The following is a 13,220-nucleotide window of genomic DNA, read 5'->3' on the forward strand; positions in this document are numbered from 1 at the left end:
ATCATCCCACATTTGACTAGTTGTTATAGAGAGTCTTGCACAGCACTTAAGTGCTCTGGCCCAGAGTACACCTAGCACTCTGCTCCCAGCTCACTACCTGACTGTTCATGCCGCCTGACCTACCCAGAAGACCAGGGTGGCAGAAAGCCTCAGAGACCACTGCCCCCAGACAGTAGCTGTTCACCCTTAAGACACAGAAGCAACCTCAGGGGAAAGGACAGCAGTACTGCTTGTGTTTTCTTGAAAACTGGAAAAGTGCATTTCTTCAGAATTGAATTTCCATCACCTTCTTCAAACTCATTAGCACAGATTCGTCGAATGCAGCAAGACAGGAAGCAAAGTGCAAATTTCAAACATTTTGGTAAAAAGAGTCTTCATATAAAGAGACAGCTGACAAGAGTCAGCACGTCTTTCTAGTTATGCATAGACATATCTTTTAATGTGAAGATCTGCAATGTAAGGAACCATCAATGGATTTTAATAACAGGATGAAAATTAATGAAAGAAAGGGTATTAGTTATTTTTCCTGTTACAGAATATATGTCATACATTTTTTGCTACCAAGGAATAAAATGAGTCCTTGTCTTTAATAAATTCCTCACCAGGAAAATTTATGGATTATGGTTGCCTTAAACAATGAAAACATTTAAATATTAACTGGACAATGAATTGCTTCTCTTCAGACTAGACCACAGAATCATCCAGTCCAACTTTTATCAGCATGTCTTGAATTCTTTCTAGAATATCCACAATATTACTTGAACATTCTAAGACATGGGGGAATCATTAGCTGATATCTGATAAGGGACTTCCTACAAGCAGGACTGACAGCTTCCTGAGCAAATGTTTCATTTTCAAGACATAGAAAAAGACTTGTTTGCCATTAATGAACTGTACCAATGTCACCAACTCAAACTAAGCCCTGGTAAATAAAGTCAGTGATGGTGATGATTTTGTCATATGTAAAAAAGGCACATAGATTTTAGCATTACAAGGAACTGATACTATATAAAATATCCTTCTAGAATATAATGGCACTAAACTGATGCTTGAAGAAGAGTTTTGAACTAAATTAGGTCACCTGTATAAATAAGAACTGCCTATGTCTTCTGTTCCTTAGTAAAACACAATGCTACAAGTCAGTTTTTCACATATATTTGGGATAGTGTTTGGTTTTAGTTACCAAGATGTTACTTGTGGACTGTACAATTGGTAGCATGGAAAAAAAAGGGGGGGGGGAGGAGAGAGAGAGAGAGAGAGAGAGAGAAGTTTGCAAAGATTGAACAAACAGCATGCACTGTGATATTCTTTATTTAAAAATTGTGGTCTAACTACAGTTGTAGTGTTCTCATTTACCATTCTGATGGCACATAAACCAAGAGAACATTAACACAATCCCAAGAAGGCATTAACCTGAAAATACACATGTATACCACCCATGCACACACACAACACATATACACACAGACACACACACACACACACACACAGATTATAGTCCAAACACAAAGTGATGAAAAATGCTTTGAATGCTCTAAATCAAATTAAAACCCCTTTATTATAATAAACTGTGGCAATACTGTGGTTATAATGAAAAAAATTGTAAATTTAAAAAGCAAAAAAAAAAAAAAAAAGAAAAATACTGGCAACTTGAAACTAGCAGCAAAAAGCAGCTAAAATAGAAGAAAACATAAAACTAAATATTAAAATCCTAATGCTGATACTGTGGAGGATTGCACAGAAGTAGTTTAAAATTGGTTCTTAAGAAACTTAATAAAAAGTCCCTTGAGATATTAAATTGCTACACTTGATAAACAGTGGAAAAGAAAAAGAGTATTTGGAATGTTACACACACACATAGAGGAAATACACTAGGGTATAGCATAAATTTATGGTCTTTGTTTATGACCTTCAGAAAGTTTTGTAAAGAAAAAAATTTAAGTGCCAAGGTAGTGAAAGAAAGTTAAAAATTCCAAAAGGTAAGAGTCTGAGTGCATTTATCAGGTCTAAAAATATATTTCAAGGCTGGGGCTGGGGTGGCTGATCCATGTTTGAGAAGGAAAACATAGTGGACCCATAAGGTAGGCCAAGCTCTTTGGAAAGTGTTGAGAATGAAGAGTATTAAACTCAAGACTACCTTGCAGAAGATTTCAAAGTACGTGGAATTTTATAGCTGTTCATCCCTTAAAATTGGTTTCATAGTGCCCAATAAATAATTGACTAATTTCAGCAAACTGGTTTTTCTTACATTCAGACACAAACATCTTTACCATGCATGCAGGCTGGATACCCTGTAATAGCACAAATTTGAATCCTGGTTGAAGAAGAAAAGCATGTTAGCAAGAATTGTTTGCTAGACATTTGTGCAACGGGATAAATTTAGATTTCCTACTGATTCTAGAAGAAAAGGAGATTTTACTTTCCTAAGGAAGCCAGAGTCATCCATGAGCCTGGGACCTGTCTTCAGAATCTAAGAAACATAATTAATATGTCCTTAGTGCTGAAACTCATGACAAGTTCAGGTTCAGAAAAATGGGCAGGTTGAATAGGGGAGGGAAACAGGAAGTCCTAACATCTACAGCATATTTTGGAATAGTGTGCCTTGTAAGTTAAAATGGCTCAACTGCTTTCAGAGTGAAATGCTGGGGTCCGGGAAAAGTCGGTTCTCTGGAGTCAGGGCCTGGGGCCTTCCATTTACAGGTGCCCTCCAGGCTAAACTTTGGCATCTGGGCCCAAAGCCCTTGTGGCCTTTATTTTCATGAGTGTGTTCAGCTGGGGAATTTATGATTCTGTCCAGGTAAAAATTTCTTTTGGTTACCTTCTCTTAAAATCAACTGGTCAGGCAAGTTGCTGGTGATCTCCTTAAATGAAATCTAGCTGCACTAGTATCTTAAGGTGCCAGCTAATTCAAATTAATGCCCATCAAAAATGCTGCTAGGTATCAACTGTTATTGCTGATGAATCAGCCCCCAAATGGCCTAACTAGAAAATCTATCACACTAGGTGCTTTTACTATCTCGAGTTTTTTGAGCTTTAGAGAAACAGTCCTTTTAAAAATGACTTAGAACCCCCTTCTCTCTGAATGTTTCACTCTTCCTCTTCTTCCTCTTCCCCTTCCCCTTCCCCTTCCTCCATGGTTTCCACGATGAGCTCTGCGGTGCAGGTGGCTTCTCCAAGACTGTTGACAGCCTTGCAGGTGTACTTGGCGTCGTCATCCCCACAGACGTCACTGATAATTAGAGAGCAGTTCCCATCCTCGTCATAGTCTATCTGGAAGTGGCGGGACTCCCTGATTGACTGGTCGTCTTTGAACCAGACAACCTCAGGGTCTGGATATCCTGCATCACAGGGAGAGAACACAAGTTGTGGAGCTGCTATTCGAAGTCTCTTATCCATTCATACAAGTGACTCCCAAGCGATCTCTATTAATTAACAGGGTCAAGGGAAAAACTCTGATGCTGGCTCTTAGTATCTGTTTTGATATCTCTATTAGCACAAGGACATGTGTTATGAATACTATGATCTGAAACCCCGAATAGGGTAATTTTAAGGGTGTCCATTTCCTATCCATGCTGAACCCTCTCACCAGCCCCCCTTTAGACACAGAGTACTCCCTGAAACATTGCTCCAACTCCAACTGCACACTTAGGACTCAATGTCTTTTAGATGAAAATAAATTTTCTTCTCTTGTATAAAAGCTTAACTTTTAAATTAAAAATAATCAGAATAAATGAGCACAAAGGATCTTTTTGGGGTGCTGGAAATATTCTAAAACTGAATTGTGCTGGTGGTTGAGTGATGATAAGTTTACTAAAAATAATTCAGTTGTACACTTAAAATGGGGGAGTTTTATGGTGCATAAAGTATAATTCAACAAAGCAGATAACAGCTATATAAAACATGAGCGGAGATGATAATATTGCTAAGAAGAAAAAAGCATATTTGTCTTAGTCTGATGCAAAGCAGGTAATCTGCCTGCAAATAACTGAAAATGAATTCACTGATTGGCCTCATGTCATATTAGTCAAGTTTCTGTAAAGTTCAGTATTAAAAATAAATAAAACAAGCCAGGAACAGTGGTGTGCACCTGTAAATCCCAGCTACTTGGCAGGATGAGGCAAGAGGATCACAAGTTTGAGGCCAGCCTAGGTGAATTAGTGAGATCCTGTCTTAAAAATTTTAAAAGAGGATTGGGGATGTAGCTCAGTGGTAGGGCACCCCTGGGTTCAATACCTGGTAACTCCCACCTCACAAAACAATAGACTACGATACACACACATAATATAAATAAATATTTTAAAGTGGTGTGTGTATATATATACATGAGTGTCAGCAACATTGCATATATGTACATATATATATATAATATTCCATCTGTCTTGCTTTTAAAATTTGTGTATTTTTAAAAATTTTTTATTTATTTATTTTGGAGAAGTGTTTATAGAGGAAAAAAATTTTAGTTCCAGCCAGAATAAAAATTATACACAAGAATTTAAGAATTGCTGGGCGTGGTGGTGCATGCCTGTAATCCTTGGATGGCTGAGGCAGGAGGATCTTGAGTTCAAAGCCAGCCTCAGCAGCTCAACAAAGCCCTAAGCAACTCAGTGAGATCCTGTCTCTAAATAAAACACAAAAAAGGGCTGGGGATGGAGCTCAGTGATTGAGTGCCCCTAAGTTCAATCCCTGGTTTAAAAAAAAAAAAAAAAGAAGAAGAATTTTAACATTCTTTTCAAGTATATTTATATCTTTTTAATCAAAACAACAGCTGGGGTGTAGCTCAGTTGTAGAGTGCTTGCCTAGCAGGTGTGAGGCACTGGGTTTGATTTTCAGCACCACATATAAATAAGTAAAAGAAAGGTCCATGAACAACTTTCTTAAACAAACAAACAAACAAAAAACAACACCCATGTGCTTTAATTTCTCATCAAAGTGCCAGTCAGAAGTTAGGCAAATATAAGGAGATAATCTCAAAGAGATTATATACAGGGGCTGGGTGGTGGCTCAGTGGTAGAGCACTTGTCCAGCAGGGATGAGGCACTGGGTTCCATCCTCAGCACCAAACTCAAAAAATAATTAAATAAAATAAAGGTATTGTGTCCATCTACAACTAAAAAAAATTTAAAAAGAGATTATATACAAAAGATGATAATCACTATGTTATAATAATTCCTTTAGAAATTAAAAAGGAAAGAACTCAGAAGACTCAAGAACAGTGGTAGGGGGGAGAGCTACAGGCAGTGGTTCCAAGTCTTGAGCAGAAGCCGGTCTGATAACTTCCACATTACCAAACTCAGCACAACCACTTTTTCTTTCTAATCAGATGAAAAAAAGAGAAAAAATCGTGGTAGAAAAAATATTCATAAAACATTTCAATAACATAAAGGTGAGGAGAAAATGTGTTCTTCCCTTCCTAAGGCTGGGTTATTTGACTCAAAGGTATTATGGTCTCAGTGCTGGAGAGTCACACTGAACTGGAGGTAGGGTTTGTTCTGATGGCCATGCTGCACTGTGTGACCTTGGGAAATTGCTCAATGAACTTTTGTTCATCACTTGGTCATAACAAAATAGGAAAAAAACCCTTTACTCTGTTTGGCACATGAAAGTCACAGACTTGAAGCAAGGAGGCCTGTCTTATCCTGCTCCTTATCTTTCTAGAATGTTGCAACCTGTGGAAACTGGCTTTGTGTCATCAACTTTGCTAATTTCTCAGGTGCTGTGCCAAGATCCCTTAAGGTCTCTGGATCCTAACTTTTCCTGTTTCAAGTTCCATTGCACACTCTCCTTCTGAGCTTACTAAGCCACTACTTTCCCCTTTACTTCATGATCTCTTTTCTTTTTTGATATGAATCCAGGGGTGCTTTATCACTGAGCTATATCCCCCAGACCTTTTTTTTTGGAGACAGGATCTTGCTAAGTTGTTGAGGTTAGCTTTGAACTTGTGATCTTCCTGCCTCAGACTCCTGAGTCACTGGGTTTACATGCAAAATCCACCATGCCCGGTGGCAATAATATCCTTCCTTCCTTCCTTGGTCCTGGGGATTAAGCCCAGGGATGCTTTACCACTAAACTAATTCCCAGCCCTTTTCATTTTTTGTTTTGAGACAGGTTCTTTCTAAGTTGCTTAGGGCCTCCCTAAATTGCTGAGGCTGGCTTCAGATTTGTGGTCCTCCTGTCTCAGCCTACAAATTGCTGGGATTACAGGTGTGTACCACCACACCTGGCCCTACTATATGACCTCTTTTAAAGATTTAAAAGGTTTCTCCTTTTCATGTTTGTGTCCTCACAGCACTACCAGGGTCACTCTGTGGGTTAGATGTCATTTTACAGATGAGGGGCCTGAACCCAGCATTAGATCACCATCCACACTCACAGAGTCTGTTGATAAGCCAACGTCAGTCTTCTGTCCTTTGTGCGAAGTTCCCTTTGAGTGACCCTGGGGACGATTCGCATGCTTCTCAGCAGTTCACAAAGCTCACTTAATTTTGCATGTTACGCAGCCAGGAAGGCCCACAATAAGATAAGCTGTTGTGAACCTTAGGCCTATGGCTGGGGTAAGTAGGTGAAATATCAGCTCGGCCTGTGGGAAAGTTACTGAAGGGCACTAACCTTCAGGAGGCAGGGTGGAGGGAGTGGCCCTTTCGAACAGCTCCTCCTGACCCAGTGTCCCTCAGAGTCTGACTGCTCTGAGCTGCACAGCACAGGCCTGCCAGGTTACACAGGTTACACAGGCTGCTCCAGGGCAGCCCCCGGGGTGTGTGAGGAGAAGTAGACTCAGCTTACCTTCAATCTTGCAGTCAAATCTAGCAGCACTTCCCTCCACAACTTCTAGATCACGAATGGTCTTGGAGAAATAGGGTTTTACATGGGGCTTCTCCTCAGCGACAGCCTCGAGGAAAGCCTGGGAGACATCTTCTAGAAGACACGGAGAGAAGCTGGTCATTTCTTCATTCCTTGTTCTCTCCTCTCCCCTGATTTAAGAAGGCTGACTTTAAAAAAAAAAGTTGCTAGAATTTAGCAAATAATGCAGCTTAGTGAAGTGAATCATAAGCACTCCTGCTGGGGATGGCTGGCCTTCTGCCAAATGGCTTCTGGCAGCAGAGAGAACTGTACCCAAAACAGGGAAATGTTCAGCCTCTCCCCACCCTGATGCCGATACACTGAAGGAGGAAGTCATCTTCAAAAATGGGTTCTGGCTGTAGTTCATGCTGTGTCAGGCTGGGTGGAGGGCATCAGAAAAGGACGGAAGCTCTACAGCCTTCCTACCTCAGGCTCCTTCAACCTCCTACTGTAGCAGGAGGCTCACCTGCTCCTTGGAAGGGAGGAACCAGGTCCTAGAGGCACTGTCACCTTGCCTGAGTTTTGTGCTCCACACTTATACAGACTTCATGTTGTATGGCCATGGACTGCTATTATGGGATAGGCCCAGGAGAAAAGATGGAGCTGTGAGGGGCTTCTGTGTCTACTCCCCTACGTGTGGGACATGTGGGGAGTGGCAGGAGTGTCTCGGGAGGGACCAGGCCCACGTACGGCAGACTGTCCCTGGCTGCAAGGAAACTGCGGAGCAGCCAGCATCAGCTTGCCTGTTCCTCTGCCTCTGTGCACAAAAGGGATCTAGACTCAGCTTCTCACCCGTGGATAACAAAAGCATCAGGCAGTGCTGATCAAGGAGTGTCTCTGGCCCAAAGAGGCAGTTCAGGAAGATAACTGCCAGCCTTATGTGTACCCAAAGTAGGGAGAGGCTGAGGCCTTGACTGAGGAGATGGGTCGGATAATACCCCAAAGATGGTGGGCAAGGAGCTAACCATTCTTTCCAGAAGGTCCTACCAACCAAAGCCTGCACAGCCTTACATGTTTTGGCAGCATAAGCAATGGCAGAGAATATAGACTATACAAGCTAATTTTTGTTCCAAACAAAAACCACAAGGACTATGGAAAATGGAAGGATATTTAAAAAAATTATATAACTGTGATTTTTATTTCATCGTTGCCTATCAATACACAAGTCTCACTTTTGTAATAAAAAGGAAGTTTTTAATAAAGCCTTTGTTAATTCTTATGCAAAATACAGGGAAAAGAATAGTGGAGGTCATCTAGTTCTAGCAGACATAGACTAACTTTCCCTCTGAAAATGGTTAAACACATGGTTAAAACAATTAAAGACTACTTACTAGATTTAGTAATTGTTGTCAGGGAAACCCAAAAGTACTCCTGAATTTATCCTTGTAGGGTACATTAAAAAAAAAAACAAAGCCAAACCCCAAATCTTCAAAATGCTCCTCTTCCCCGAACCCTTTCTTTTTCTTACCGACTGGAGAAAAATCTTCCTGAATTTTACCAGGTTCCTTACCTTCAGATTCTAGTTTTTCTGCATTGAGTGGGCTGGTTGGTGATCCTGTTGAGGATTTCCTGCCACTGAGCCCTGAGATCATTGCCATAGAGGACAGTCTTCCGATGGCTCTCACAGCATTGCCCGTTTTCTGGAAAATAGACACAGTCTGGACTCAGGCGGTGCTCCTGGTTCCAGCAGGGCAGTGCTGGGCCTCCGGGGAGAAGAGCCCAGCCCTGGAGGAGCAGCTGCTCCCTGGACCAGAGGCCTCCCGAGTAAGCACAGAGGTCCTGCTGGAGGACTGAGCCCAACCTTGCTCTGCTCAGCACTATCAGCACGACCGAAGATGTTCGGAGAATGGAATGGGGCCTGAAGCTGGTGTGTGCGTTAATGTGACTAAACAAGGTCAACATGAAACAAAAACCCTTTTCATACTGTGCTTCAACTCCCATAAAAGGGATAGTTTATATAAAGCAACTGCAGGCTGAGACAGCTCCAAAGACTTATTACTGACTGGGCCCAGTGGGGCTGTTTCTTGTAAAACAATGCCAGTGATAGGATTTTAATTGGTCAAGAGAAGAGTTACTACAGATCCCACGGGTCCTGATGCGCAAGAAAAAAAGCATTCTATTGACCTTGGGTGCTCCACTTAACCTCTCTGGACTTCAATTTCCTTCTGTGTATTAGGAGGGGGGTTGGGCAAGAAGATGTCCACAGTTCCATTTAGCTCAGTCGATATTTTGAGACTCAGGAGATTTTGAGAAATGCTTGGGCTGGCCCTAGCACAAGTCTAAGACAGCACAGTAGAGTCCAGAGGGGTGCTGGTCCCTGCTGTACACTCAGGCATTTAAAAGAAGCACCCAAAGAAGCACCTTGGGAGAGGATGGAATTGCTGCTGAGAAGGATCAGTTTCTTCGCATTACGAAAACTCTGCTAAGTGTAGGCTTTAGGTCAAGAAATCCTCAAAGTGTGTGACTGGGTCTCTGTTTCTCATCTTTCAATAAAGTCTCTCACCCTTTTCCTAAAGTTAGTGGGAATGACTAGGATAGAAAGCCACAGCATGGCTAAGGCTCTCCCTCTTGCCTCCCAGGAGCTTTCTCAGACATCTAGAGGATGCACATCTGCAGAGCCGCTGTCCCCTCAGATGGGCTTATTGTCCCCTTCTGAGACAGCTAGGAAACAGCCCTTTCAGCAGCTGATGTCCTGCACTCGTTCACTTGACCTCATGCTGTACAAGAAAAACCATTTTCCTCCTGAATTAACTTCCATACTCAAGAAGTTCAATAAAGCCTCACATTTTTCTGGGAAACCAGTGTTTTAGTAAAAGGATTATTTCAGCAGGGCTTGGTGGCACACACCTGGAATCCCAGGAGCTCAGGAGGTGGAGGCAGGAGTATTGTCAGGGGGGACGGTGAGCAATGACAAGGTAATGGTGTGCAGAAGCCCAGCAGCCCGCAGAGAATGCTCCTGTTGACGTAGACCATGTGGCAACCTTTCCTGCTCTCCTGTGAGGGGCCAGTCACCAATGGCCTGGCTGGACTGTTTGCTGGCTAGTGTGTGGAGAGACCTAGTTTTTCCCAGGAGAGCTGACCACGCCCTCAGGGACCCCAAAGAAAGTAGGAGCCCTGCCTGTGCAGTCAAGGTCTGAGCAGCCTACTTCCTAATCAGCTGAACTCTCAGACTTCACCCTTCTCAGCCCCCCATTCCCTTTATTCAACACAGACTGGCTTGTTCTGGGATAGGCATCTTTAAATTCAGAGGGTTTATTCCCAACATGAGCCAGGTAATTTCTCTAACCACTGACTGCTGTGTGACCTTGTGCAGGTTAGTTTCCCTCTCTGGGTCTCAGGGTCCTTGGGCCAGAAGATTCTAATCTTCCTGAAATTTTAGTCTTCCACAGAAAGACTGATTAATACTCATGCAGGGAACACCTCCTTTAAGCTCATGGGCTCCCTAATTCCAGACATCTGGACAGGGATTGATCTGGACAGACCATCTTAGCTTATGATATGCAGAGATAATATCTTTTCTCTTCTTGGTTTTATTTTGTAACAAAATGACTAATGTGAAATTATCAGAATGAGGCAATCAAAAAGGGTTATATATTTCAGAGGAGGCAGAAAATATGTTAACAAGCAAGTAGTGTGACATAGGGAAGTTTTCCAGCAGATGTAGATATTCAGCATATAATTTCCTAAACAGGGAGAAATGCAAGTGCTTAATAAGGAAAAATTTAAAAATAATCTACATCAAAATTCAATCTTTAGAAACTGATTTGTAGAAAACATTGGTAAGGAAGTTATTTGTCAGGCTAGGAAAGAAATATATCAATATGTCTTAGTCTTCCAGTTTCAAGCCTTGCAGTTAAAAATCAGTTGCTGCTTTACCAAGACCTTTGGGAATTTGGGGAACAAAAATCAAAACAGCCAAGTTTCAATTTTATAACTTCCATCTGAGGTTTGAGAAAGGTTATTTCTCATTGGAGGGCAATTTTCAAGGCGGGACAGGATCTGTCCAGACTTCAAATACAGTGTAGGACCTCCGGCCCTTGGAAAGCGAGTTAGAATGACCAGCCATCCCAGCTTGCCCAGGACTGTGGGGTTTCCCAGGATTGGGGTCTTTCAGTGCTAATGCCTGGAAAGTCCTTGGCAAACTGAGACGAGCTGGTAACCTAATACCCATCAGCCATCCAGGACCCATATACATACCAAGAGTCCCAAGAATACAATGTCCCCTGACAGTCAACATCCAAATATGATGGCCAAGCTTAGTCTGTGTTGCACTGACTCTAAGACTTTCTCCCCTGGTGCCCTTTGATCCATTCTGCTGGAATCTGTGGTTCCCAGAAAATAAAGATGGCTGCCCACAGGCCTTCAATTCCTGGTCCTTTACTTCCAGTTTGGCAAGCAGAAGCCCTGTTATCCTGCCCAACCCACCGCCATTGCTACTCCTCACCAACACGGTTTTGTAAAATTCTTTCCATATAAATTTAAAGCCCACCTTTTGGAGTAGTTTATTCTAAGATCTACAATATGATTTGTCATCTAGGATATCTGTCTAGCCTTGCTTGTAGGGATTTATTTCCAAATTACTTCCTCCTGGGCTCTGTGATGAAAATCAGGACACCAGGACAGTGACAAGGTTCCTTCTAGAGTTGGCTGGGCCACCTGTGCCCACCCTGCCTTGCTAACTTGGCACAGCCTACTTCACTTCTTCCACGCCATTTCTCCCTGCCCCACTGAACAGGACTGGCTTCCCTGAGAGGGAACCCCCTTTTCCAGGGGGAGCTAAGTTTAAATCAAGTTGAAATTAAACTGAAGTGTAAATGTGGAACACATTTCCCTGACAAAGTGACCTATTAGACCAGGGCAGACACAGTTGAATTGTTACCAGTGAAATTATGCTTTAGGGACATTATGTGTTCAATGGGGTTTTGTGGACTACTTTTATGTGTAGTTTTGTGAAACCTGACTGCTGATTTTGTGGAAAGCATTTTCCAAATGCTTTCACCTATATTAAAATATGGATTCTCTGAATCCTACCCTTTCCCCCTCAATTCCTCTTCTGGAAAACTCTATGGCTAATAACACTCTGAACAGTAAGAAGAAAAATTAAGTGACTAAATATCGGCACACAATATACTCCATTATATATGATGTATCAAAGTGCATGCTACTGTCATGTATAACTAATTAAAATAAATTTTAAAAATTTTTTAAAAATATCAGCACAAATGATAGTTCCCTGGCTGATCAGACTTAAACATTCCATTTGCTCCTCTCCCACCTTGTACCTCTTCTCTGTTCCCACCACAGGGATCAGGTGTTCCCTGGCTTCAGTCCCCTGCAGATGTGCTGAGGTGATAAGGCTGCCCTTTAACTCATCTAAGCAAGATCCAGTCAGACTTGCTGCTCTGAGAACTGCCCCACCCTGATTTTGTTTCCAGAAATACTTCTTTGAGATCTGCCAGCCAGAGGATCACTAGTTAAGCCAACCATTGATTTTGTGGACCCTCACCTTTTTAAAAAAATAATATTTGCTATCTTGATCCTGAAGGCCTCAGAAGATAAGCAGTGCGGATGTTTCAACTCATCTTGCACTTGAAAGGGGTCAGGAGGTGGGGTGCATGTGCTAACCAAGAACTTCCCTCCACCGTGAAGGGGCTCTGGCTGCCATGTGCTGGGGACAGTGGTGCCTTGAACCCCTCACCCACGGGCCCTCATGCTCCCTCTCTTGACTTCTGCATGAAGTTGTGCTTTCATGAGAGCTATGGTTTGGGCACCAAGGTGGCGAATGATCAGTGTTCCTGTGATTTCCTTTTTCTCCATCACACAGGCACATCTCAATCCCCAGGTCCCCTAAGTCTCCAGCTGAAGACTCTGCTCCTGTCCAGCCCAGTATACCCAGGGATGTCCAGTCCCAACTCTGTCTTTCTTCCATGTGTGCTGTTGTCCTCCTCTCTGGGTTCCAGCTCATGGTCCATGTTTAATTTCCAGCTCCTGCCCCTGGAAGCTTTCTTCCTAACCACATCGATTCTGGTCGAGACTGGCCCCCCTCCCCTGCCCACACTCACATATATGGTTATGGAGAGCTATACTGATCGTTTACAACTCCTAGTGTGCCTTATGTCCTTTTATGTCTGCCTGCTTCAGATCCCCACTACATATGCATTCCCTGACTGCAGACCTTGTTCTCTCCAGGAATCAGGAATTTTAGAATACAAATTGTGATGTAAAAATAATCAAAAAATGAGGATGATGATAAGTGCTCTATGGTTTTGGATGACAGTTTTATCTATCTTGTTAACAGAGGCAATTTGGACTGTACACTTTGAAGGCAGGTTTTAGATTTGAATCCTCACCTTTCCACTTGGCTATATGACCCTGGGGGACTT

The 13,220-nt window shown here is 42.4% G+C and overlaps 1 protein-coding gene across 5 annotated transcripts in view; it reads right to left on the reverse strand.

Moving 5' to 3' along the window:
- Positions 1–1,293: 1,293 nt before the first annotated feature.
- The window catches only part of MYLK (myosin light chain kinase), a 118,037-nt gene continuing 106,110 nt past the window's right edge, over positions 1,294–13,220 (reverse strand). For 2 of the 5 annotated variants that reach the window (XM_079155261.1, XM_079155263.1), the window contains 3 exons: positions 8,348–8,477; positions 6,781–6,912; positions 1,294–3,338 (listed from right to left, as the gene is read on the reverse strand). In XM_079155261.1, coding sequence (XP_079011387.1) covers positions 3,088–3,338; positions 6,781–6,912; positions 8,348–8,477 — 513 coding nt within the window. In that variant the 3' untranslated portion in view covers positions 1,294–3,087. The other 3 variants (XM_079155264.1, XM_079155262.1, XM_079155265.1) reach the window with 3 other exon arrangements.

Source organism: Sciurus vulgaris, assembly GCF_902686455.1.
Source record: "Sciurus vulgaris genome assembly, chromosome: 10".
Classification (NCBI taxonomy): Eukaryota; Metazoa; Chordata; class Mammalia; order Rodentia; family Sciuridae; genus Sciurus; species Sciurus vulgaris.